Genomic DNA, 26846 nt, shown 5'->3' with positions numbered 1-26846 from the left:
ATAGTGTCTGAGATCTCTTGCAATTTTCACTACTTTCCTATTGTAACATCAAAAGCATTGCTCCTTTATGCAGCTATTTGGGTGTTTTTCCCTGGACAACTTTGACAAATCCCACATTCCTACTGCAGAAACCATCTCAAGTGGGAGTAAAGAGACATTATTTCCAACATTTTGCATTAAAAAGCATCAACCAACACAAACAATCAAGAGCAAAACACTCCTCTGACTGAGATTTACTGCACCCAACTGCAGCCACTGATACAAGACACACAAAGAGATTCCCCCAGAGCCCATGAAGGGATCAGAATGTCCAGAAACCAGTTCAGTCCAGCCTGCAAGGGGATGGAAATACTGGCACGTCCCTTCAACACATGAAGGTAGCTTTCTTTGAATCACCAAATATCTGCAAGACATAAATGAAGGAACGTTAAAAACGGTTTGAAAATTAACTCCTAAGAAGCAGATAACAATCTGCAGAGCTCATGCCTTCCACCTTGCCCGTACAGCATCAGTGCTTTAGTACTCAAGGCATTTAAAAACATCCCATGTTAATGAAGCAGGTGGATCCTGGCTGGCTGTGCCCCATTGCTGACACACCAGGAGGGACCCCCAGAGGAACAGCAGAGCTTCAGCTGTGCAGCAGGCTCCCAGATTATCAGTTTAAATGAGCTGGAAGTGAATTACACATCCCCCTTTCCCAGCTGTTGGGACATGAGTTGAAACAGGACCGTGAAAATCGAGTAACTCCTGAAGTGACTTTCACCTCCAAAGATACGTAAGTTTTATGAATTCCAACAATAAAGTCATTTCCCAGCAAAGAAGGGTTCTGCCAGCACAGCAGCATTTTCTGAGTGTGTTATTCAGCAGGACTGAGCTGCTCAGAAGGGAAACTCCTGCAAGGGGAAGGAGAAAACATGGACTGGAATGTCTGAGCCCCAGCAGCTCATCAGTGGGGAGCTGGTTTCCTCCCATCAAATTCTCTCTCAGGATGTCAAGCTCCAGGGCACCAGGGGTTAATTAAACCTAAAAGACACCTCCAGCTCTGCCACCCCCAAAGCAGGGGAAAAGGAAATCCCTGCTTCTCCCTACAGCTTGTTTTCAGGGCAGCTGCAGCAGAGAATCTTTGAAAACAATGAAACCTGATGGAAAGAATGGAGCCCTGCTGCCGTCAGGGGGTTCTGGACCAAGCCCAAGAGCAGAGGGCCTGGGAGGTTTTATTTGCCTCCCACGGAGCACCAGGAGCAGACCTGGGAAGGCACAGCAGCAGGAGAGGGGCTCTCCCCTTCCCTCTCCCACAGCACAGCCAGGGAGCCCAGACAGGAGGTGAGGCTCAGCAGCAGCAGCTCTGCCAACTCAAGGAAACGTCAGGGTCTGGAGAATTTCCTCACGTGTTTCCAATGTGGTTTTTATGCATTTTATTGCTCATCTGCCATGCAGATCAAAAACGCTGGAGGGATTCCAACTATTTCACACAGAATCTCACACTCCAGGCTGGCTGCAGCCCCAAAGCCTGAGTTTCTTCACTTGAAATACTGCCCAGTGTTATTTTGGGATGTGACCTGATAGCGGAAGCCCACGGGGACCCTGGGAGGGAGCGGTTCCAGCTGCGAGAGGATGCCCGAGCCGGGCCGGTGCCAGCGCGGGCTGTCAGCGCTGCTGACGAGCGGCACAGCTCCTCCTGCTCAGCACGGCGAGCCCTGCCTGCACCCTACAGCCTGCCTGCCACCCGAGCCCTGCCTGCACCCCACAGCCTGCCTGCCACCCGAGCCCTGCCTGCCACCCCACAGCCTGCCTGCCACCCGGGCAGGGCCAGGCAGCCCAGCCCTGCACGGAAATCCCGGCACCAGCGGCACAGGAGCGACGGTTTGTGCTGGAAACAGCCGGGATCCTTTTATCTGGCAGCGGGAGCCAGCACCCCTCTATCTGATACAGCTCATTTGTTAAACAAACAGAGAGATGAAACAGCCAGAAATGCTTCAGATCAAGGTAACAAAGTCCCAGCGGAGCAGAGAGACTCGAGGCTCTGCTCCGGCCCATCCCACTGATCTGGAAGAGCAGGAAGACTGACCAGAAAGCAAATGGAATTCCTGAGCAGGGACTGCAGCCTCCCCTGCCCTTCCACGTGGGAAGTGTGGAGGAACAGGGAATGATCTCAGCACCATCAGATCACCAGACAGCACCCAAGGAAATTACGGTCTGAGATGGGCATGTGCTGGAGTTTATAAATTCTGTAAGGCCAGTTGTTTCCATAAGATGCTCACAAGCAAGACCAGAGAACAATGGCTAAATTTATTCCCCAGTTCTTTCTCAAAGGGAAAAAGCCTCTTCCTTCCTTCTGATTGAAATACTCACTTTCTATTACAAGCTCCTTTTCTGTGCAGTTGCTTTTCCACTTACTCAAGAACTACCAACATTTAAAAATCACAAGCTTGTCCTTTCCTTCCCCTTTATTTCCACACCCAAAATACCTCAATCCTCTCTATCACAACAATCACACAGCTGACTGGCAGGATCTCCCTGCTATTTTGGGGACATGGATAGACTCGTTCCTCCTTTGGCAGCAGAGACAAATCCTGCCTCTCATGCTCCACAGAACACTTTCTCCTGGAGACTTCCCCCTGCTCCACTCACAGCACCCCCACAAAGGAACCTGAGGTTTTCACAGATGTGACAGGAGGGTCTGGAGAGGTCCTGCAGCCCCAGTGCTTTCCTGCTGTGCCTCTTCCAGGTTGGTCCCCCCGCAGAAACCAGAAGCTGGAGCTTGGGAATAAGTTCAGCTCCAGTGGAAACCCAGCTGATGCTTTTCATCCAGAGAAATTTCTCATCCAGTGTCCCCAAAGCTGACAAATCAAGAGTCAGAACAGAGATGTTCCAAGTCCTGTCCTATCCCAAAAACATACAGCATGCCAGGGATGGCCATCATTTCCCCCCTCTGCTCTTCTACCCCCAGTCATTGTGGGGAGGAACACGAGTCCATCTTCCCAGCCCCAAAAGCACCTTCAGGAGCGATCCTGGTGTGGGTATGGGCTGGACAACACAAAGGGGACATCCTCCTTCAAAATGGGACAAAACCAGCAGTCAGAAGGAACAAAGGGATGTATTTGCAATGAAAACACTGGGATTGGCCCCTTGGATATGTCCCTGGAAGCTCCACCTCTGATCTGAGCAGGGGTGACATGAGAGCAACAAGAACTGAGTTCAGCAAAAAAGAAAGCATCGAGGTCCTGATACCAAACTGAGTGTGCCACAAGGACCGGGGAGTCCTCATGTGCCACTCACTCATCCCCACGGTCCTTACAGAGAGGAAGGAAGTGCTAGACTTTCCTACTTCAAGGGGAAAACACCTGCCCACTAAAACAAACACCAGCAAGGCTTCAGCCTCTGCTACAGAGTCCATATTCCCTTCCTTTCTAAGGAGTTCCAGCTCCTCTCAGGCTGCAGCGCTGGCAATTACAAACCTAAGATGGGGACTGGAACATGCCAGAGAGATTCGTGCAGCTTCCTTGCTCAAAAAAGAAGCTGAAAAGCTCATTCTTCCAGGCTGGCTTCAGTCAAACTGGGAGAAGCTGCTGGCTCGAGCTGCACTGCAGGGAAGGGAGCCTGGGAGAGGAGGCTGGCAGGAGGAGGGGCTCGGTGCCACACGAGAAATTTTACTCTGATTGCAAAAATCAGCTGCTGCTCTAATCCAGCTCAGTAAATGTAGGAGAGTGTGTTGGGCTGGCAGGGTGCAGGCTGGGGATGGAGCAGGGAGGAGGACAGAGGGGAGTGCTGCTGGCTGTGCCACATTCCTGCACCGGAGCCTTGCGGAACAGCTACTGCAGCAGCCATTGATTTTTCAGAGGTCGATACTCCACTCCCACAGATCTCCTCGGCAGGAGCTTTAATCACATCTCCTGCTCCTTCCCTGTGCCACCCCTCCTTCTCTTCCCCCTCCAAATAAAATAAAATAAAATAAAATGTATTAAAAAAAAAGGGAGGGCGAGGGGGCTTTCCTCCCCCTCCGAGCATGGAGCAGACGAGCAAATCTCATCTCCTCCGTCTTTGGAGAGCAGAGAGTCAGAGCTGTGGTTGCAGCACAAAGTGGAGAAGGAGCACCATGATTCACCCACAGAACAAGATGTCGCAGGAGGGAGAACCCGCCGTGTGGAAGGGCAGCATTCCCACCCGGGAAGGGCTGGGCTCTTCCACAGGACCCTGCCAGATGCAACAGCAAAACCCCACACAGGAGTTCCCACTTAACCCTTTGGAGGCTGATAAAAAGGACTCCCAGCTTTACACAAAGGTTGGTACAACATCAAACATCCAAAGCAGGACAAAAATGCCGAATTTTCCCGGCCAGGGCGGCGTCACTGCAGCTGGCCCAGAAGCTGCCCTGTGTCCATCAGCACAAAGGGTGACCCCTCCAGCTCCCACAGCAAGCCTGAGCCCCAAACAGGCTGTGGGGAAGAGACAGGAGGACCCTGGGCACAGGAGGAAGCAACAGGGCAGCAGCAGCAGGGATGCTGTCCCTGATCGTGGCAGGTGTGGGGATGCAGGGATCTCCAGGCCATCCGTGGGAAAGGCTGGCCTTGGGAAGGCAGGGACAGGAGGGAAAGGAGTGTGGGCCTGAGCTGACAGACCTGCTTATTCACAGAGCCTTTGCTTTCCTTCCACAGGATTTTCCTCACCCAAGGCTGGAGATGAGCCCCAGCTCACAGAAAGCCCAGAATCAGGAGGAGGCAGGAAGCTCCCCTTGCACTGCCAGACACGAGGATATTCCCATTCCCCAGCTTCTCTGGAAGGTGCTTTCCAGGCTCATGTTCCACACGCTGAGACTCCAGAGCATTTAGTCATCCCAGCATGTGACTGTGCCACCATGCCAACCTCCCCAGCCAGGGTGGGCAAAGGGAAGCAGCAAAGGCGAGAGCCTGAAATTATTACAAAATTTAGGAGGCCCCTGTTCAGGCAATACTTCGGATTTTAAGATAAATCAGCTTTTAGTATTCTCATCAGCCTCTGAAACAATTAACAGTGACAGAATCAATTTCTAAAAAAGGAGAAGGAAGACCTTAGGACAGAACAAGATTTCTCAGGTCTCAGGCATTTGCAAGTGTGGTGAATCCAGTGGTTCTTCCCCTGGAAGTTGTTCCTGCAGGAGGTTGGAACCAGATGATCTTTAGGGTCCTTTCCAACCCAACCCAGTCTGTGATCCTGGACTGATTCTAAGAGAGCTGGAAGCTGGCAGCTCCTTCCCAAACTCCCTGGTGCCTGTGGGAAGGCAGGGATGGCCCCTTGGCACTGGGGCATCTCCAGAGCAACCATTTCCATCCAGTGCCACCTCAGGCCTGGGGTGCTGCTCCGGGTGGGATGGGAGACTGGAGACACACCTGGAGAGAATCAGGGAACTGCTCCTGGCTCCTGGCAGTGAGCAGGCACAGGAAGAGGTACCATATCCATGGAAACCTGGCCCAGGCCAGGCTGCCCTCGGGGTCAGGGCACCACAACAGTCCACGCCTGGAGATGTCACTTCTTGTCGTTTCAGGAAATTAAACCTTTTTTTTTTCCTTTCCCTTAATAGAAGCTTCTTCTTCCCAGATTCAAAACTGTAATAAAAACCAACAACTCCTCCAATTACCAGGGCTGCCTGGGATCCTGGTGTGACCCACCCCAGCCCATGGGAGCACCCCAAGCCTTGGCCCCCTGCCATGCCCCACACTTGGGCACCATGTGGGAAGAGTTTTCCCCATGGTATTTACGACCCCACATGTCTCCAAGACAAGTCAATCCAGTGTGCCAGAAGCGCAGTAAGAGGGACATGACTCCTGTGGAGCGAGAGCTCAGGTGTGGTGGTGTCTGAAGCACCCAGGGTTGAACAGCCCCAGCCATCCCTGCCATCCAGAGGAAGGTCCCACCAGCACGGCCCCTGCCTCCCAGCACGGTGGGCTCCCCCTCTGGCAGGGCTCTGGGCATGGAAAGGGAAGAGGGTGAGCACCAAACTCCCAGTGTCAGCCTCACAAGAGGCTTCTGCACCCTTTAAAGGGTGTGCAGTGAGCCCAGGCAGCAGCAGAGAGGAAGTGAAAGCCTGACTTCCCTGGCCTGCAGCCCGAGCTGCTGGGAGAGCAGGGGCTGGGCAGAGCAGAGGGTGGGCAGAGCAGGGGCCCACCCTGCCCTGGGAGGGGAGGGGGCTCAGCCTGCCCTGCCCTGGGAGGGGAGGGGGCTCAGCCTGCCCTGCCCTGCCCTTGGGAGGGGAGGGGGCTCAGCCTGCCCTGCCCTGCCCTTGGGAGGGGAGGGGGCTCAGCCTGCCCTGCCCTGGGAGGGGAGGGGGCTCAGCCTGCCCTGCCCTGGGAGGGGAGGGGGCTCAGCCTGCCCTGCCCTTGGGAGGGGAGGGGGCTCAGCCTGCCCTGCCCTGCCCTGGGAGGGGAGGGGGCTCAGCCTGCCCTGCCCTGCCCTGCCCTGGGAGGGGAGGGGGCTCAGCCTGCCCTGCCCTGGGGGATCTCCAGGGCCCATGGCAGCACAGGGATGCGAGCAGCAGGGCACAGAGCACACCCAGGGCCCCTGCCAGGGCTGCCCACCCACCCTGCAGACCCTCCCCAGCCCTGGCTGGCCCGTGCTGTGGCCAGAGCAGGGCGAGCTGAGGGAAGGGCTGGGCTGTGGGGAATGCAGCGAGGCGCAGGCAGGAAGCTGAGCTGAGCTGCTCTCGACCAGAATAGAAACAGGAAACGAGCCCGGCACCGAGCGCCGAGCGCGGCGCAGCTCCTGCAGCGGCTCCCCAGGGATGCTCCGGGCAGGGGGAGCAGCCCACGGTGGGGAGAGCCTCTGCACAGGGGATCAGCCCCCTCAGACCCCCAGGAAGGGGTGGCAGGAGACAGAACTGCCACACGACACACAGCAAAGCTGCCCTGGGCAGGGCCGAGTGGGAAAGGTCGGGGTGGCTCTGGAGATGCTCTGCACAGCTCACAAAATATAAAAACTTGGGGGCAAAGGCACAGCCTCCTCAAGGAACCATGCAGAAATGGTGGGCACACTCACACAACAAGAAAACCTTGGGCAGAGGAGCGCTGAACAAGGAAAAGCACATTTTTACCTTCCACTAGCACCACAGCCTGGGATAAAAAACCTTTCAGATGCACAAACTGAAGGCAGGGATCTGCACTGCCAGAGCTTCAGGTGCTCCTGGGGGAAGCCTGGGGTGCTGCTGGCTTTATCTGCATATCCACTGTGCTGCCCTGCTTTGAAATGCACACACTGCTAATCCCTCTCCTAAGGCAAGCAATAAGGCAAGCTCAAAAGGCTAAACACAAACCAAACAGAAGCAGGAAGTCCCATATGGAAAGAGAAAAAAAGGAGAGGGGAAAAAAAAGGGTTTGAAGTGACCAGCACATTCAACTATAAAGGTTCTTTCTCTCTACCCCCTGAAAAAGTCGTCAAAATTATTAATTTTAAAGCGAAATTTAAGGAAGCAGGCTGCCTGCCTCCCTCCATGGCAGCTCTGACAGTTTTTTGCTGCATTTCAGCCTGTTGCATTGATTATTTCCAGGTCAGGGGACGCAGCTGACAGAGCTCAACTTTATTCCACTTCCAGCAGTCCCAGAGCAGCTGCAGTGACCAGTTGGAAAGAAGGGAGAAGCCAAGCAGTGCTTCCTGACAGCCTCCAGTGCCCCAGCTCAGCCACTGCTCCACTGAGGGAGAGATAACCAAACCAAAACCACCCCACAGCTGCTGGGGACATTCACTGACAAGATTTTTCTGCCAAAGCTCTGCAGCCTCATTCCTCTCCCCACCCAACAAAACCTAATTTGCTTCAATCCACGCTGCAAAGACCCAAGGCCAGAACCCACACCCAGAAATTAACCTTGGATCAGGAATATTTTCAGTTGGTTAAAATCCTTTCTGCCACTGATAGAACACTTTTCAGATCAAAATTCATAGATGAACCAGAGTGAAACATCACTAAATAAACAAAATGGTTTCCCAACAGTGCAAACTAGCAAAATACTGAGGTTAAAACAATTCCCACTCTACAATAAGATGAAAATAAACTGTCCAGGACAGGGAGGAGATTTTTTTCCCTCAGGCTCACCACTACACTGACCAAACTGAAGACATTCTGGGGTAGGAATTCCAAAATTTTTGCCCCAACTGCCCAGTTTGCTGCCACAAAAATTCAAACATCACCTTGCTGTGTCAGGACCTCCAAAACCCTGCCAGAATGTGTCCTCCTGGTTTATTAATGGCTTTTGGGGCCAACCTGGGAGCTCAAACACCAGAGATGCCAACTTCTGCGGCTGGGAAGGGATGAAGAGCCTGGTGGAACCCTGGCCTCGTGCTCCACAACCTTCCCAAAGACATCAGGAACTCCTTCAGGGCAGCCCATGAGACAGGGACTGGGGCAAGGTAAAACCTGTCCCATGTTCCACAGTGAGAGAGAAAATCCCTCCCAACAAAGCCAGAACTCCACAGAACTCTGCAGCAGAGCTGCTCTGCAACCCAAACCCAAATGGGTGTCCCAGCAGCAATCTGCTTCCCCCAGAGCTGCCACCAGCAGCTGCACAAAGGAAGTTTTTACCTGGAAATGTGTGACTCCTTCAGCCTCAAAATCCAAGACTCAAAAGTTCAAGCTAGCACTGAATAAACTGGATACAACTCTCCAGGAAGAATTTTTTGCTAAGGAGAAGAAACTAGGGAATCTCCTGGGAGAAACAGATCTATCCCAAGGATTACTATTCCTCTATTACACCCAGACACAAAATACTCCACTTCACTTCTCCTGTGCAATTGCAATCTAAGTTTAGTTTGGCTGCAATCCTGATGGAGACTCCCTGGGGAAGGAGAGAATTTTACAGGGAAATTCCTCAGCCTGCCTGCCACGGGAAGGGAGAGCAGCCAGGACACTCACAGGGAGGCAGGGCTCTTTAAAAGGCACCGGGGAGAAAGTTTAGTTAATGACACAACAATCAGGACTGGGAAGGCATCCTGAAGGCCCCACCCAGAAGGATCCACAGGACATTCCTCAGGCAGATCCCAGAGCAGCCACAGGAGCTGAGCAACCTGACAATGTCCCTGCCAGGAGTGATGCTCCAGCCAAAGGAATATTCCCCTTTATTACTCAGAATTCCTGCATGAACATTAGTGCCCCATATCCATGTGCAAAGGCCAAGGACTTGTAAAGGCACTGGGCACATAAATTCAACACTTCCCAAGAACCCAAAAAGCAGGAACCTCCTTTTCCTGCTGGGCTGATCTGTGTTTAATTAAAGATGATGCATGGCATGATTTGCCCCAGTTCCAGGATGCCCAGTGAGCTTTTCCACAGCACCCACCAGGCCTGGGAAAGGGCTCAGGACTCTGTAATAAAATTAAAAGCCCACAAACAAACTCTGCTCTTCTAAGTAATCCATAATGACAAAACAGGGATCTGGGAATCCTCCTGAGCAGGATAAAACTTTCTCAACTAGACAGACTGAGCAATATCAGGAAGATAAAAAGAAATTGATGGTGCCCTTCCACAGAGATCTTGTGTTCCTGAGCATCCCCAGGCCAAACTCTGTGCTGGAGATTGATCACTGCAAACTGAAAGAAGGATTTGGCTGCCAGCATCCCAGAGATGCCTTTCAACACCCCACAGCATCCCTGTCTGAAGCCCTCCTCAGCTGGTGCTCTTCTTGTCCTACAGGATCCCAAAGAATTATGAAAGATGTACAAGTGAGTCTCTGAGTCTCCTTTTTTAAATTTTTTGCCTACTAAGGAAGAGAAAGGCCAAAAATACTCTGGGGCTGGGTAAGCTAAAGACTGCTTGATTTCTTAAATGCAAATTATTTGGTGGTAAAGCCAGGAAAACCAGATATTCCCTTGTTTCTAGGTTCCTCCACTCTTGCAGCTGGGATGGATTTCTTTTCTTAGACTACTCAGGAGAAGGGACAACTTGAAAAGGGCCAAATATATTTAACCACAAGGTATAACACAAACTCCCACTTGGTGCTGAGAAGGAGCCACTTGTGCAAAGCCTGGTTCCTAATTCCTATAATCCAAGCCAGAGGGATCAGTAGGATCCAGGAAGGCTCCATCAGCAGCGCCTCTGAAAGGACTTCCCACCGTTCTGAGCTACGGCAATTTCTTCAATTACTTCAGTGGCTTCACTTCTCCTGAGCTCCTCGCCAGAAGATGGGTCACATGGAAGAACTTGTGGAGAGGCAGAGTGGAAAGAAACATGCTATTTAAAAAGATTTTTTTCCCCCCAGGCCTCAGAACAAATTAAATCTTTGTAATCAGGGTCCAAAAGGAAAAGAAAAAAAAAAAGAAAAAAAAAAAAGGAAGAAAAAGCAACAACCCACAACTAGTCCCATTAGGTGGTCAGAACTAGAATCACTTTATATTTTGGGTGACAATTTGTACCCACGATCCGAAGGCATTATTTCAAGGGCTGGTAACAAAGCTGTTCTCATGGCTGGGAGCAAAAATAACTCAGTTCTACACACAGCTCACTCCTCTGGCCAATCCAGCTGCAGCTCCCAGCACTGACTTAGCCAGTGGCTAAAGAAAAAAATAAAACCTCACTCACTTCCTACTGGTTAGAACAAAAGTTACCAGCAAAACTGGAAGTCAGCAGCTCCAAACTTTTCTTCCAAGCCAGAGGCACAGACCAACTTGGGCAAGCTAACCTAAACTTTCAACCCTTCTCTGTTTTCTTGATGTTTTAAGACAAAATTAAACTACTCTGGCCCAAAACCTGCTGGAACACTGGGCACTAACCTCATCCCCAACTGGTCACTGCACATTCAGTTTTAGGATGCCAAAGAAAATGCAGTTCTCCATCTGCCAAGGAAGGAGCTACATGGGACTGATCTGTCTCACTCCAGATACCAACGAATTTGTCTTTTTCACAACTGTTCAGTCAGACTGGACCAGAGAAGCCCACTGATGCTCCAGTGCCAGTCACCAGCGCCACAGTGGGCCAAGGAACAGGAAAATAAGGTAAAAATGAGGATTTTCCCTGGAGGTCAGGGCCTAGTCTGACAGCAGTCAGGTACTTCAGACACTGCACAGAGAGCTCACAGAATGAACTGCTTTAGGCAGCACCTGCAGACCAGAGCACTCAGGGTTAAACTTCCCTCTCAAATCCATCACTTTTGTAAATCCCACTCAACCTCCAGTGGGAAGCCAGAAGCTAATGACTTTGTAAAAAGCACAGGCAGCCTCCATGGCTCCCATTTCCACGTGGAACAGCCCCAGTGCTCATTTTCCTGCTGTGCTGCTGATTGCCCTTGGGCCAGGCCCCACTCACCGGCAGGCTGGAAGGTCTGGACTGAAGATTCAAGTTCATCTCTTCTTGCCCTTTACTGGAAGCCATTGAGGGAGCAGAGGATGCCTGGGACCCAAACGAGTCTTGAGATAACTCCTGAAACATCAACCAACACACACAAAAAAAGTCACAAATGGGAATACAATGACGCCTCTGTTGGAACCACTCTGGGATATTCTCACATTGTGACAGATTTATGTCCCCTTGGTGACATTTGCCCAAAAACAGGAGGTGAGAGCCAGCACTGAGAGCCAGCACACGCAGATAGTGCTCAGAGCTGGGAGCACAGCTCCAGGGCCATGACAGAACAGCCATCCCCAGCTCTCCCTCATCACAGGCTCTGCCACAGGCTGCCCTGGATCTGCCCCTCTGCTTCCTCACCTTCACCATCTCACCCTCGCTCCAGGTACCTCTTTACACAAACAAGGCAAGCCAGTTAAACCCTTCCACTTCTCAAGGGCTGCTCTGGATGCAGTGCAGTGTTTGCTGGAAGGTCCCAAGCTTTGTTTCTCCTCCCCAAAGCCAGGTTTTGCTTTTGCTGGTTACCACCTCTGTGAGCCGCAGGAGAAGCCACCAGGTTTGCCAGTGTGGTGCCACCCAGCTCTCCGTGTGTAACTAACCAGCTCTAACACACAGAACAGCGGGTTTGCCCACGTTGTGCCACGCAGTTCTCCATGTGTAGCCAACCAGTTCTAACACACAGGAGGTTTGCCCCATTTTGTGCCACCCAGTTCTCCGTGTGTAGCTAACCAGTTCTCCGTGCGTAGCTAACCAGTTCTAACGCACAGAACAGGGGGTTTGCCCACGTTGTGCCACCCAGTTCTCCATGTGTGTAGCTAACCAGTTCTAACACACAGGAGGTTTGCCCCATTTTGTGCCACCCAGTTCTCTGTGCGTAGCTAACCAGTTCTAACGCACAGCAGAGGAGGTTTGCCCACGTTGTGCCACGCAGTTCTCCATGTGTAGCTAACCAGCTGTAACACACAGAAAGCAGCTCTGCCCCTCGCTGTCCCCGAGTGGAGCAGGAGCAGGGCAGCACAGCCTACCTGAGGCGGGGGGAAGCGCTGCTGGGCGTAGGCCGAGGGCTGCTGCGGCGGCTGCGCCGGCGGGTACGACGAGGAGGGCTGTGCCAGCGCCGCGGGGGCCGCGGGCTGCTGCGCCTGCTGCTGCTGGTACGGCGACTGGGACTGCTGCTGGGAGTAGGGGGGCTGGCCCTGGGGGTGCTGCGGGGCCGCCTGCTGCGGGTACGGGCTGGGGGGCTGCTGATGGGGCGGCTGCGCCGGCGGCTGCGAGTACGCGGGCTGCGCCGGGGCCGGCGGCTGCGCCTGCTGCTGCTGCTGCTGGTACGAGGGCTGCGAGTGAGCGGGCTGCTGCTGCTGCTGCTGCGGGTAGGGAGGCTGCTGCTGCTGCTGCTGCTGCTGCGGGTGAGGGCTCTGCTGGTTGTAGTAGGGGCTCTGGCTCTGCTGCCCGTACGCGCCGGGGCCCTGCTGCCCGTACGGAGGCATCTGCGTGGGGAGAGAGAGATGGACGTGCACCAGTCACAAGGGTGTTCCTCACACACGCACAGACTCTGCTCCAGAAGCAGAGATTCAGAGCAGTACATGCGCTGGAACTGCCACTACCTAGATACTTCCCAGAAACCAGCAGAAGTCACTCATGTGTGTGACATTATTCTTGGCAGTAACCAAGTTCTAACAGTCATTTTAGGGATCCCTATCTGACCACCCTTCAACAAAAGTAACATTGAAAGGAAAGACTGCTTGCTCCAAACATTTAAAAAAAAAAAAATTGCCTTTTGAATCCTGCAAACAGTCCAGCAGGCGCCACTTGGATCATGTAATGAGCCAAAACTGACCTGGAGTCATTTCTTGTGCAAAGAACAGCTGTGTCTCTAACACAGCACAGCAGAAAGAGGATCTCCCTCCCCTGCTATTTATTTTTCCCTTGCTGGACTCACTGCTCTGCCACCGCCTCTCTTGGAGACAAGGCTTCCCCAGGCTACGGATCCCACCTGGGTGCAGGTGTGGCACAGAACCCAGCCTGGGGAAATGCCCTTTTCCCCAAACAGGCGGGCTGTCTGTCTGTCAGTCTGTCTGTGCCCGCCCGGGCGCAGGGAGCCGTACCTGCTGTGCATAGGAGATGCTGCCCATGGCGCTCTGCGTCCTGCTCTGCATGGCCATGGGGTATCTCTGCGGCGCCTGGGGCCCGTAGGGCTGCCCGGGGTAGCCGTGGCCCTGCTGCGGCCCCGCCTGCGGCCCCGCCTGCTGCGTGTAGGGGTTGTTCCCTCCGTAGGGCTGGGGCCTCATCTTCCCCATCTGATCCATCGGGCTCGCCGGCTGCAAGGCAACGCAGGACACGTCAGGCACACCCAGACACGGGAACTGTTCCCTCAAACATCGCGACTCCCCAAAAACCCCAGAGAAATTCGGCAATTCGGCGCCAAGGAGAAGCTCGCCTGCCTCCTCCCAGGGGCTAAAGCCCAAAGCTCCGTTTGGAATTACACAGGATTCCTGCTGCCCTCCCAAACCCACCACTCCACCAAGAACAAGCCCAGTGAGAAGTCACTTAATGCTGACATCTCTCCTGTGGCAAGACAGGGAAGAAGGGGGGGAAAGATCACCAAGAAAAATCAATTATCAGTGTAAGCGGCTTTTCCCCATTGTAGGTTGTAGTTTAATGTCCAGATATTCCACAACAAGTTAAATTTAGGCTGAAAATTTAAATATTCACAAGAAACACTGCTTCTTTCACGTATAACAAGGTCTCCCAAAACACTACAGGCTGTTAATTTACACTTATGCATTTCAATTAATGCACATTGATGTAGTAACACTGGGCAGTGCTGCTGACATCCACAGTCCTCAAGACTGCAGTTTAATTTTTGAATTTTTTTTTTTACATGTGCTTTGTGTCTGGTGCCTTTTGGAGAATAAAGTTTCTAAATCAAATTCATACAGATGCGTATAAAAAACTTTGTCAGCCTTGAAAGTCAGGTCCCTGAGCTTTAGAGCAGAGACAATGAGTGAAGAAATGCAACTTTCCTTGGACTTCATCTGTGCTACCCCTGCCTGGAGCCAAGATTTTGGAATAGTCAATTGGATTTCCTGAAAACACTATAGACCTCAAAACAGGGCTTTTTCACCTTGGCAGTTATTCCCCACTAAAGCAAGGGCTGTTCTGGCACCATGACCTCTAAATGAATCCCAGCACAGTCCTTAACCCCCACTCCTTGGACTGAATGGGAATCCTTCCCGAGCTCCTGGTGACCTAACTAATCCCAATTAGATGTTTTCCACAGATCACCATGACAATGGACGCTATTACACCATCCCTTCCTGCCACCAGCCCCGGGGTGGTGTTTGTACAGATCCACCCTCTCTGGCTGAGCTCAGGTGCTGAGGAGTGGCCCTACAGGTCTGCACAAGCACACATCACACACAGCTCAGGCTGGAAAGCCCAAGAACGCTGCAGACCAGAGCAGGATTTCACTGCTGTTTGCAGAATGCCCCTTCTCAGGGGAAAGTCCTTGCAGCACTGGAGAGAAGCCTTCCCCAGCAGCCAGCACAGCTTGGAGCCCCAGCAGACATTTGTGTGCCCAGCTGTCAGCGCAGGGTGGCTGCCAGGGAGGCTCAGCCCCAGCCAGCAGCGAGCACAGGGACACCACGGGGACACCACGGGCAGCTCGGGGGGCTCTGCACTGAGGGGGGGCAGGAAAAGCCCCACTGCTGGCAGAGGGAGAGCTGCTGGCTCAGGAGGAGCTGGGCTCTCAGAGCCATTGGTGCCAACATGGCACAAATGCACGGAGAGCAAAGCCCGGGCGCTCTGTGCAGCCCCGGCTCACGGCTCTGCCAGGCTGGAAGGGACCCAAAGGATCCAACCCAGCCCTGCACAGGACACCCCCAGAGTGACCTCCTGTGCCTGAGAGCGTTTCCCAGCGGCTCCTCTGTGAGCACAGCCTCTGCCACCCTGTGGAAGCTGCCCCCAGCCAGTGCAGGGCCCTGCAGAGGCAGATTTTGGATGCCCTCCCACGCTCGGCTGTGCTGGCTGTTCCCATTCTTGTCCATGCCGACACCAAACCAACCCTGAACAAGTTTGATTCCATATTTTATGTCCAAGTTCTCACAGATGCTGCTGCTGGGGAGTGACAAGGGCAGAGGCTGCAGCCCCCGAGGCAGCCCCAGGTCCCTGCCCTGGGAATGCCAGGCACCCACACAGGGTCTGTGCCAGCTGGGAAAAGGAGCTTCCATTCATGGGGCAGAAAAAAGAGATCTTTGAAGGCTCTGGTGGAGCCCTCAGAGCTGCAGGGCCTCAGTCCTCAATGGAGCACCCTTGTAGAGCTCCCATACACCTTAAAGATGCAAATTGTGTTTACATCTTCTCAGCAATTGTCCCTGGTGCTTCCCAAGTCTTGCCTTGTGGGGATCCCCTTGCATTACTGACATCTTCTCCCTGCCCACATTATCTCCTTTGGTATGTAAAAACAGGGCCACCAGGAGCTTTCCTAGCCCCTGGCTTTTGACTTCAGCCTGCTCTCACCACCCCCAAGCACTCACATCCTTCCTTCCACCTGACAAAGTGCAACTTTAGGGTTACTGACTAAGTATTTCAACATCTTTTCCATTTGCTACGTGCTTCCTCCTGGTTGTAACTCATCTTTGCAGCCCTCTACCAAGGGCTACATTCTTTTTTGGGGTTTTTTAAACTTTTTTATTTTCCTAAATACACTCACACCACATGCTGCCACCGCTGCACTGATTGTCTTGTCTGTGGTCACCCACAAGACCAACCATCTCTTCAGGGAGGAGAAAACAAGGTGAAGATTCACTTTTCCATGACTCCTACAGGAAGCATGACAACTTCTAAAAAACTTCCAAGAAACATTTGCAACTGTTTATGCAGCCTTAAAAAAAAAAAAAAAAAAAAAAAGAGAGAGAGAGAGAGAGAGAGAGAGAAAAGAAAAAACCCAAAACACAAACCCCAAACATCTTTCCAGGATGTGACCAAGTCGTCACCCTGGCTGCTCAGCGTAGGAGGACACAACGTGCCTCAAGCTGTCACCCTTCCACCAGGCCCTAGCACAGAGAGGGTGCTAAAAACAAACACCAAGAGCATCTAGATTGCAGCCTTATGGATAAAATTCTATCACCAGGAGGAATGTAAATGCCAATTAATCCCTAATGATGGAACTATTTCATACACACACTCCTGACTCATAGCAAGGCTAATTCGTGCTCCCCAGGGTTGCCCTGTACATCTCAGATGCTGCCATGTGTTGTTTCTTCCTTCAAAATATCCCATTAATTCAGAATATCCCACACATCTCTGCTGCTGATGGGGCTTTAACTGCTCTGGACCTGGTATTGCTGCTCTGGCTCAGTCAGCCCTCAGGAAGCTTCCTTGAACCTGCCCCAAAACCCTACTAGGGAGTTTAACTCTCCATGCCTCAAGAAAAGAGCCAAGCTGGAATGCAGGGATTGATCCAAGGGCTGGTGTGGGGTGCTGGGAGCAGCAGAGGCTGCTCAGCCCCTCTGCACACCCCTGTCACAGAGATGGGCAGGGTAAATAGGGAAATACCAAACCCTGACTGCAAAAGGCTGGAAATTCTTCTCTGGGCTGATACATGGGAAATCCTTTCAATAGGAAACCACAGGAGTAGATTACTGTGATTACACTTCAAAAGCAAAGGCCCTGCCACAGAGAGACATAATTGAGAGAAAGTGTTGCTCCTTGATCACTGAAGTCCAGACCCCCTGCTTACACCTCCCTGCACTCATAGAAATTGCTTCTATTCTCCCTCAATCCCACTATCTCTGCTGTTGTGCAACACCAGTAAGTACCAAAACTCACAAAACATTGTCCTGCCACCAGCCAAACTCCCAAAAACAAAGCTGTGTGCTTTGGTGAGTAAAGAGAGCGACCATAAGCCCCCGTGCTCCAGAGAAACTGCAGAGCTTTCGGGGTAATTTAAGATATTTCTAGGCTAAGAGTTTGTAACAGCAAGCCCAGAGTGAGCTTGAAATTGCCGAGTTCAAAAGCTCTTCAAATCACTCTGTGTGATGTGAAGGGTGTCAGGCCCCTATAATGAGGCAGTGCAGTGAAACCAGCTCTTCTTCCAAACAACACCAGGGTTTTCCCTAAGAAACAAAAAAGCTTGAAGCAGACAAGAGGATTCCGTGAACAATTCTTTTCAGATTTTGTCCGGTGGAAGTGAAATTTGGCCTCTTGAATGAATAGCTTGGTTAAATTGGAGAGGACATGCTATTGGTCCTGTCAGGAAAGTGAGTAAAGGGAAGAGGCAAATCCCACTTGGGAAGCAAGAGCCAAACTCTCCACAGCTGTACAGAAAAATGGAATTCTGACTTTCCCCATTACCTTATTACATATTTGTATTTTATTGGGCCGGAGGAGGAAAAAGGAGAGTGATTTACTGAATTCTCCAGTTTCAAATCAGTGTCATTCAATTATTGGCAAACATGGGTGTTGGCCACAACTGGTTTCTTCAGCTGTCCCCCCGACCCCCTCAAAAAAACAAGAAGGCTGAAAAAATAAGAGAAAAGCCCTCAGCTCCCACCTTGGCTTTGAAATCTTTTCCTGACCAGCTTTGTTGTCCGTTATTTGTGATAAAAAAATAATAAAAAGCATTCCTGGCTGTTTAACCGAGAGAAGCCCTAATTGATTCCCACAGTCATTAACCTGCATTTTACCTCGGAGAGTGGTAGTTAAGGAAGTCGGCACTGCTATTTATAACTCATCTCAAATTGAGGGCAGACTGCCTAAAATCTAACACATCCCAGCTGTACTCCTGTTTGAACTGGGGCCAAGGGAATTTTTTAAAGCAATCTTGGCACTGAATGAATGACACCAACAGTATGAGCGCGTGTGGTTGTGTTGTGGTGACGTAGCTGGAGGTGGAGGGGACGGGGGGGCCGCTCTCCGTAATCCCTCTCCCAAGCCCAGCTCAGCCCCGAGCCGGAGCCGCCCACCCAGAACCAAACACAGGAAACGTCTTTTCCTGTGGAACGCCTTCAAGTGAGAAGCACATGGCTAATCTGCATAAAAGCAAAGCCACGCCACTGCTGCCAGGAAGGTTGAGCTCGGAATCCCCGGCCACCGAGGCTGCCTGCGAGGGCTTGGACCCGCGCCGGGAATCCCAGGAAGGGCCGCGAACAGATGGGGAGGACCCCGGCAGCACCAGCCATTGTCTGGCCGCCCAGCGCTGGTACAAAGAGGAGCCTGCAGGATCCACAGGGAGCTGCCAGCTGCTCCCTGGCCACCCCAGCTCGGCTGGAGAGCGGGGGTCACTGGGGCGAGGTGCTGAGCCGATGCTGAGCAGCACCAGTGATGGGTAACACATCCCCCAGGCTCCGGGCAAACTGCTCACCTCCCCAGGGGATCTCACGAGTGAAGCAAGTGGGTCCTGGAGAAGAAGGATGAGGGATTCGACCTCCCACCTTTAAACCCTCGTCCTAACCCCTCCGACCCCTGCCCCTTTTCCACGCTCCAAGGGCACTGTGAGAGTTCCACTGCTGCAGCACCAAGGCCTGAGCAACACAAACCCCATTTCCCGTGTGATGGTGCCAGTTCACAGGGCACAGGGCTGATGAACAGCAAGCAGGCATTGCCCAGAGCTGGCACCAAGCCCTGGGCACCCACCAAAACCGGCCAGGCTGTGGTGATTCCACAGCTGGGAGCAGCAGCTCCTCTCCTGCGACAACACAGCCATGGCTGATCCACAGCATCACCAAAACAGGACTAATGGGGACAGGGACACAACAGCACCCAAGGGGAACACAGGAGGCTCCAGCAAACCCCAGTCTGACATCAGACAGCCTCACACCCATCTGTGCCTTCCAAAATCCCCCCCAAAGGCAACTCCAGCTCCTCCACAACCGGAGGAATGATCACAAACCAACAACCGTCCTCATTCGGGAGCAAACACGGCTCACCTTGCAGTGGGGAACTCTTTCATCTGCTCTATTTAAGGTGCAACTGGCTGTGCTGAGGTCAACACCCTGGCCTGAACTCGCTGCCTTTTATAGCCCGGGTCATGCTCCCATGCCTCTCTTCCCATGGAGGTCTGCTTTTAAAGGGGGACAGAAAAGGCTCAGGGGAAGCTGAAGTTAAAATAAAGATCCTCCAGCAGGACATGAAGATGCCCCCAAAAGAAAACACCTAGAAAACCCATGGTAATAAACACTCCCACCTCACTGGGACAGTTGCAACAAGGAGCCTGTTTCTCCAAGAATATCATCACAGAAATGCACAGTTCCTTTTTTGCTTTTCCCCTCCCTTTACAAACCAGAGAAATCTACAAACTTCCTTCAGTCCCTCAGCAGACACAGGGCAGACAGTGAGCCCATGCTGGCCCTGCTCAGCTCCCACCAGGGACTCCCCTTCCCTTCCCCCAGAGCAGCCCCATCCCTTTGGGAACCCCACTCCCTTCAGGAAGCAGTTGGGATGCTCAGACTCACATCCATAAGCCTGGAATGCCAAAACCTGACTTCTGGAATACAGTATAGGATTACAAATGCTCATCCCTTGGAAACGTGCAGGACAAATCCATTTTTACATAAGCTACAGAAAAATAAAATTCCTCCCTCGCCCCCACAAATCCCAGAATCGAACTTGGATTTGGACACATAACCAGGTGATGCATCATCATCTCATTATCAATGGCCAATGCAGATGAAAGTTTGGCTGTCAAAACAAATGACCTCTGCTCCACAGTTTCAGTTCTACAACCGGAAAGAGCCTGGTTTTTCTTCTGACTTTTCCCAGTAGGTCAGAGTTTGACCCCAGACACTTTCTATTCCTCTAAACCTCTGCTAACACCCCGACCTAAGCAGAAGCTCATGACAACACAGAAGGAGAACAGGACTCTTGCTGCATTACTTCAGCCACCTGCTTCTATCTGGAGCTCCTGCAAACCTCAAATCTGCCCTGCTCAATGTTTAACCCCTCCTTGATCATTTATTTTGGGGAGATCTGCTGTAAATCCAGATCTTGAGCTGTACCAGTGGAAGGAAGATGAGTGAGTTTCTCCCAGCAGCCATCCTGTGACCTGTATCTCCCTGCTAAACACAATCCAGTAATTACCCATTAATGTTTCTCAGCAAGAGCCCAGTCCACACATCTCAGAGGACTTTCCAAAGCACAGCTCTTACTAAGATTTTTCTAATTGATTAAAACTGACCAGAGTTTTGATTACAGGATGTATCATTATGGAACATCTCATTCCTGAAAGAAGTCGATCAGCAGAAGGTGATGTGGTGGGAAGTGAAATGAGAGTCACCCCTCAAAGCCTCACTGGAAACAACCCACCAGCAGCACAGTGTTCATGCCCAAGTACCAGCAGAGTTGTGTTATTTTTTATTTTATTAAAAACTGGAGGGTGGGAGGGTGCCAAGCTTTCCACAAGCACCACGATGGCTCCTGACGGACACCTCTCCTGTCCGCAGGCTCAGAGCACATCCCCATGGGAGCAGCACAAGGGATCCCCCACCACCCGAACATTTACAACAACCAGAGGACTCATTCCCTGTCCCTCCACCTCAACTACTTACACTGTGGCAGGTCATTCTGACAAACACCATTCACCGATTAAAGGCAGTCATAACTAACAAAAGATTATGATTACTGTGCAATAGCTGATGACCAGTGAAAATTTCAGGCATTTCCCAGTTGGGGTCAGATAATGCAGTTCGTTATTCAGACTGTGCGATCCTATACAATTTATAGTTTCAACTTACATTTAAAATACAATTTCCTTCTACCCAGAGAACTAAGTAACAAGCTATCTATCCCTCACTGTCAGGCTTCAATTCACTTTACAAGCACATATTCAAGCAACTCGCCCCAGGATTCCCCCAGCGCCACTGCTGACTCCACCCAAAACTCCAAGCAACACCAAGATGTAAAGAAAACTGCGCCTGAGCTCCATGGGAGATGATCCCAAGGAACATGTGATCCTTGTAATGAGGTGCTGCTCCTTTTAAGATGGAAAGAAACTTCCTTCCTGAATATTAAATCAGGCTTTAAGTGTAGCCAGCCTCCTACTTCTGCTCTAATGAACTGGAGGCAAGTCAACAAAAAGGCGCTCGGATGTCTCAGCGCAGCGCTGCCGCTCCAGCCCGCCTGGAAGGAGCTCGTGTTGTACCACAGCTATGGGACCGGGCCAAGAGCAAGCCATAAAACACGCAGGAGGAGGAAGGGCTAGGGTGGAAGAGCAGAATTACACTCAGTGTCACCACTGCTTAAGTGATCTCACTCCAAGGAGCACGAGAGCAGCTGTTCCCCATCACCAGCGAGGGAGTCCCAAAATATGCGCTCCAAACAGCGCTGAAAACCTGAAAGGGCTCCAGATGCCCCATAAATACATTCAGACACTGCAACCTGTGGCAGACTTCAGTCATCCAGCTAACTCCCTGTAACCCCTGCTTCCTTTACAACAAGCCCTGCTGATCTCATGGGCAGATGTCTTTTGCTACTGAACACGAGGGATGTTTCCCAAAACTGGAGGTCTGAAGGAAGAGCCAACGCAAGGGCTCACTGGAGTTTGCTTTCTAGAATAAAGGTAGTTTTATCAATTCATTAAAAGCCTTTCCTGCACAGAAATCTGAGGGTGCTGGTGCATGCTTTGGAGTTGATAAGACACCTCCAGCACAGCCTCCTGGGTCCCTTTCTAAGAACACTCTCCTGATAAATCTTCATCTGTAAAATGCAGCAGCACAGGTTTCTACCCACTTGTGTGTCTGAAAGCTCCATCTGTATTTGAATATCTCATCACTTTGCAAATTCATCTCATTTTACACCAGAATAAGCAGTGACTGAACAGACTGAACTGGACAGGCAGACTCCCATGACCCCTTCCCACGCCAGGATGGGCATTCCTGGGGAGCCTCTGGGATCAGCTCAGGGTTCTGAACAGCCCCAGGTCCCCACAGCCCCACCTCTCCTACCACACACAGCACCTCGAGCGAGGAGGACACAGCCACCCTGATCCCTGGAGAGCTGCAGCTCTTGGAGGTGCCTCATCCCACAGCTCCATCTTATCCACAGCTTCCACAGGAGCTGCGTGTCAGGGCCTGCTGCTGCTCCAAGCCGCGGCTCAGCCTCTCCCCTGCTCCTGCAGAACGCCTGAACTCATTCAGAAGTGCATTATGGAAGATCAAAATCATCCATGAGGTCTGAGGCTGGGGATGAATCTGTGGAAGACAGGCAGTCCCAGTCTGTGCCAGCACAACCCCCTGTGCTCCACCACGCTCTCGCGGCTCCCAGCCGCACAGTGGCCATCACCCCGGCCCTGGGATGGGGTGACACGGGCCAGGCTGCTCTCACAGCCCTAGCCCAGCCAGAGAAGCATCACTGATTACCCCAAGAGTCCCTCAAACACCCCTCGGGTACAGGAGCTGTCCCCACACATCGCCACCAGCCCCGCTGTCCCCTGGTTAGGAAGTAACTCAGTAAATCCCAAACCCCCTCCCATCGCTCCTGACCCGGCTGTGTCTTGTATCCCACCCGAAACAAGGTAGCAAAGCTTTGTTTTGCTAATAGGAAACAGAAAGTTACATTATTTCCCTTGTCATTACAGCAGCTGATAAATTCGGGTGCTATTTTTGTGGATTTTATTGAGCCTTCTCTTATTTTAGCCTTAAAATTCAACCTTCAAGCCTCCACTTCAGTTCCACGGAACCAAAAATATTTAAAATTGCAGTAATGACAAGTTACCATCTGCATTTACTGAGGACGGGCTCTGTAACTCTACAGCAAAGCCACAACCAATCTCCAGTATTTACACCCAAACGAGCTATTTGCATCCAGCAAAGCAGGGCTTCTGGGGAAGAGGAGGCTGGGGGAGATGGAAAGTCTACGTGGGCAAGAAACTTGGAGCTGCAGCCAGCCAAGGCAGCTCCAGACAGCAGGAAAGACACTCCTGGAGCCTTCACCAAGCCAAGGCTGCTGTGGTTCAGGTTCACCACAGATATCATGAGTGACACAAGGTCCTTGTTACTTAAAAATACTACTAATTTTTTTTTTAAAAGACCACCAGGCCTTGCTTACAGTAATTTTTGAAGCCTGTTTCTGTTGCCCCACACTCGCTTCTGTCCTTGGGCTTTTATTTCATTTCCATCCAGAAAAATCCAGATTTCTTTCCAGGCAGAATGAACAACGTGGGGAGTTGCTTAGCGAGTTAAGAGGAGCGTGTGCTGGCAGCTGGGGAGAGGATACAAGAATTCCCAACCCTGCCAATGCCATGGGGGCAGGAGGAACAGCCAACGCTGCAAAGTCTCCACTGGTTCCAGGAACAGGTATAACAAGAAACTGTAAGGCAACTTGTATGAGGAAAGGAAGATGAGCCATGACTGTACCTTGACAGCAGTGACACCTCTGAACAGTTTATTGCCATTTACAGAGTGATCAGACACAAAGCTCGCCTCAATTCCTGCCCCTCATTCCGTGGGAGCAGCACCAGCACGCTCAGAGTCCTCACCACAGCCAGGAAATCCCTGCTCTGGGGATCAGCAGCCCAGGGCACCTGCCTCTGCTGGCTCCCAGCACCCCTCCCGGGCTCCCCAGCACCCCTCCAGGGCCCCCCAGCACCCCAGCTGAGTTATTCACCTGAGGAGGGGCTGCAGATTTAGCACCTCGCTCCAAGGAGAGGGCAGGGAAGGGTTAAGGGCCCGAACACAGCTGAAAACCAAGGAGCACTCCATTGCTCTGGGATGTTTCATACAACACTAATCACTTCATCTGATTTTAATTCCTGACACCAAATCAGCATATAGCTTTTCAAAGGAAATCTTGTCCCAGATTGCAAGGTAATCAATCACAATTAACGTGGAAAGCAGCTTTTGCAACACCACCATGGCCTGTGAACGGAGCAGGAAGGACAGGGAAGGGGCTCAGAAACATCTTCCAGGTACAGGCAGATAGGATGATTTGGGGTAGGATTGGTCTGTCAGCGTCTCCTGCACAGCAGCCAGTCAGGCTTTTTGCTTCTCCAGGGCATGACCTGAGTCAGGGTGGGTTTTATGCCAAGTCTCATTTCCTGCCCTGAAGTCCCCTCCCCAGCAGTGTGCCCTGTTCCAGGGAGCCACATTCTGCCCACAGGCTGCTGGAAACCACATCTCCATCAAGGTGATTTTCTCCTTAAACCAGAGAAAATTCCAAAGAGGTTGGTGCCAGACTCTGCTCAGTGGTGACAGTAACAGGACAAAGAGCCATGGCCATAAAATAAAACACAAGTTCCACCTCAGCTTCTCTCCGTGAGGGTGGCAGAGCCCTGGAACAGCTGCCCAGGGAGGGCTGGAGTCTCCCTCTGTGGGGACATCCCCAACCCACCTGGACGTGTCCCTGTGCCACCTGCTCCAGGTGCCCCTGCCTGGGCAGGGCTTGGCCCGGGACATCTCCAGAGGTCCCTCCCAAGCTGTGATCCTGTGAAAACTGTTCTAGGTGTAACCCTGTGCCCAGAGAGAAATTCTGATCCAGCAGCGAGGGCATTAACCTGGATTACTCTGAGGTATGGGTTTAGAGCACCCCTCTGCCACCTGCAGGGTGCAGAGCCAGGGAAAGGCTTCCAAAACATGGAAAACTCCTCCTTCAAGCCTCGTTGGTCTGCCACAATAACTTGAAAGACCCTGACATACTTTGATACTTAAATGTCTCCTCTCAAAACACTGTCCAATTATCCACATATAATTTTTTTATAAAATTAATGTTCAACTTGGCTGTATGCAGCAGCTGCCCCAGGACCTTCCCAGGGGATCCAAAGCACGGCTATCACCACAGGAGCCCCACAGAACAGTAAGTGAATGAGTTTGGGGTTTTTTATGATAAAAAATACCCCCCCACACCCACGCAATGCAAGGGGCAGGGCTGCAGGACTCCCCGGAACAGAGACAACACGTGCAGCCACAGCACATAAAGGCAGCCTCTGGAACACGTGATCACACTCAGTAAACTGGCCTTGAATGAGAAGTCTTTTCCTTGATTAGCCATGCAAACCCCAAAGTCAAAGATAATTTAAAGAGAAAAGAAAATCAAGTTTTAACTAATTCCAGCACTTCCACCGTTTCACTGGATCTCCTGCACAGAGGGAAGAACTCTTGTTGAAAGCCTTTCACAAGGAGCAGGGCTGAGGGGAGATCACCTCTAGCCTGGCCCTGGTTTAATTATTTACACAGAGTTAATGAGTACCAGACTCTCCTCCTAAACTCGCACAGGGTGCATAGTCCTACAGTCATTTGGACTTTAAATCCACCCTTGGTTATGAAGCACAGAACTGCAAACAGGCCTCCAGGAAGGATCCCACAGAGAGCAGTGAGCCCAGGACTCTGGCAGAGTTCAGGTGGCAAAGCAGGACAGTCCAACCCCTCCGAGAGAATTCCCACAGTAACCTGGAAGCAAAGGGAGACAGTCTGCAATGCAACCAGAGTTTCTCTCAAGGAAACAGGGGAGAGGCACAAAGCCACAGGTTTAAGAGCAGGTTACTGTGTGTGCACTTTTGCCTCTGCTCTCCACACCTGGAGAGACAGGACAAGAGACACTCAATTAACGTGATTTGAGCTGGAGTATTTTCCCTAATGTCCAGTGAGCAGCACAGCACTGGGACACGGGGGCAGCTCACTGTCTGTGCCCAGGCGTGGCTGGTCCTGCTCTGGAGGAGGAGCACCAATTCACCAATTCACCAGTTCACCTCCAGGCCTCTAAAACATCATCACCAAACAGGCAAGGAACCCGCAGCGAGACCTGCCAGGCAGCAGAGCCCACACCGCGTGTTCTCCTCAGCAGAAGGATCCAACCCAGGGCTGAAACCCAAACCAGCATGGCCATTTCCAGAGCAGCTCCCTCCCTGCCCTGTGCCTCGTGTGCCAGCCCTGGCCGTGCTGAGCTCCTGCCCCAGCAGAGCCGTTCCCAGAGCCTGGAGGTGCAGCTGGGGCTGGGCCCAGGGTTTCAAACATTCCTGCTGGCTGCTCACAGGCAGGGTGCCAGCACGTGCTGACATCAGAAGGGAAATGGTAATTTTCAGGGTTTCTCTTAGTCAAACCTGAATGAAATTTCACAAGTGAGTGGAGGGGAGGAAAGTACTTCTTTAACCCATTCATCCTCCCCGGGTGGGAAACTCCAGAGCCCTCCCAGCTTCAAGAATTTCTCTTTGAGAAAAGTCACAGAATCTCTAAGGGTGGAAAGTTGTAAGTGGCAGAAAGTCAGAGCACCTTTGGCCTCAGCCTCCTCCCAGCCAGGTCCAAGATGTGCCCATCACATGCCACCAAAACAAAGCCACCTCTGGCTCCCCACATGGCCAAGCACCCACAAAACCAGGACAAGGAGCAGGCTCTGCTCCACCAGCTGCATCTGGGGCCCCAAAAACCACAGCCCACATCTAACCCAGAGCTTCTTGGACCAATTTAGGCTTAATGTTAATTATCCAAGAGAGAGAGGAAGTCACTTAAGTTTAAAAAAAAAATAGAGAAAAAGAAAGAAAGTTAATAGCAATTGAATTTGTCCTTGAAAGAGTTTCAATTACCAGAGCTGGCTTAAGGAAATAATGACATGCTGGTTATCACAT

The 26846-nt window shown here is 51.8% G+C and overlaps 1 protein-coding gene across 1 annotated transcript in view; it reads right to left on the bottom strand.

The window, feature by feature from the left end:
• ARID1A (AT-rich interaction domain 1A) overlaps window positions 1–26846 on the bottom strand; it is a 53624-nt gene that overhangs the window by 18909 nt on the left and 7869 nt on the right. Inside the window, exons 2-4 of the mRNA XM_084222834.1 lie at window positions 13402–13614; window positions 12325–12783; window positions 11261–11374 (exon numbers count right to left, since the gene is read on the bottom strand). Coding sequence (XP_084078960.1) covers window positions 11261–11374; window positions 12325–12783; window positions 13402–13614 — 786 coding nt within the window. The remainder of the gene's footprint in view (window positions 1–11260; window positions 11375–12324; window positions 12784–13401; window positions 13615–26846) is intronic.

Source organism: Fringilla coelebs, assembly GCF_963513975.1.
Source record: "Fringilla coelebs genome assembly, chromosome: 28".
Classification (NCBI taxonomy): domain Eukaryota; kingdom Metazoa; phylum Chordata; class Aves; order Passeriformes; family Fringillidae; genus Fringilla; species Fringilla coelebs.
The sequence above is the reverse complement of the archived record's forward strand: the minus strand, read 5'-3'. Positions and strand labels throughout refer to the sequence as shown.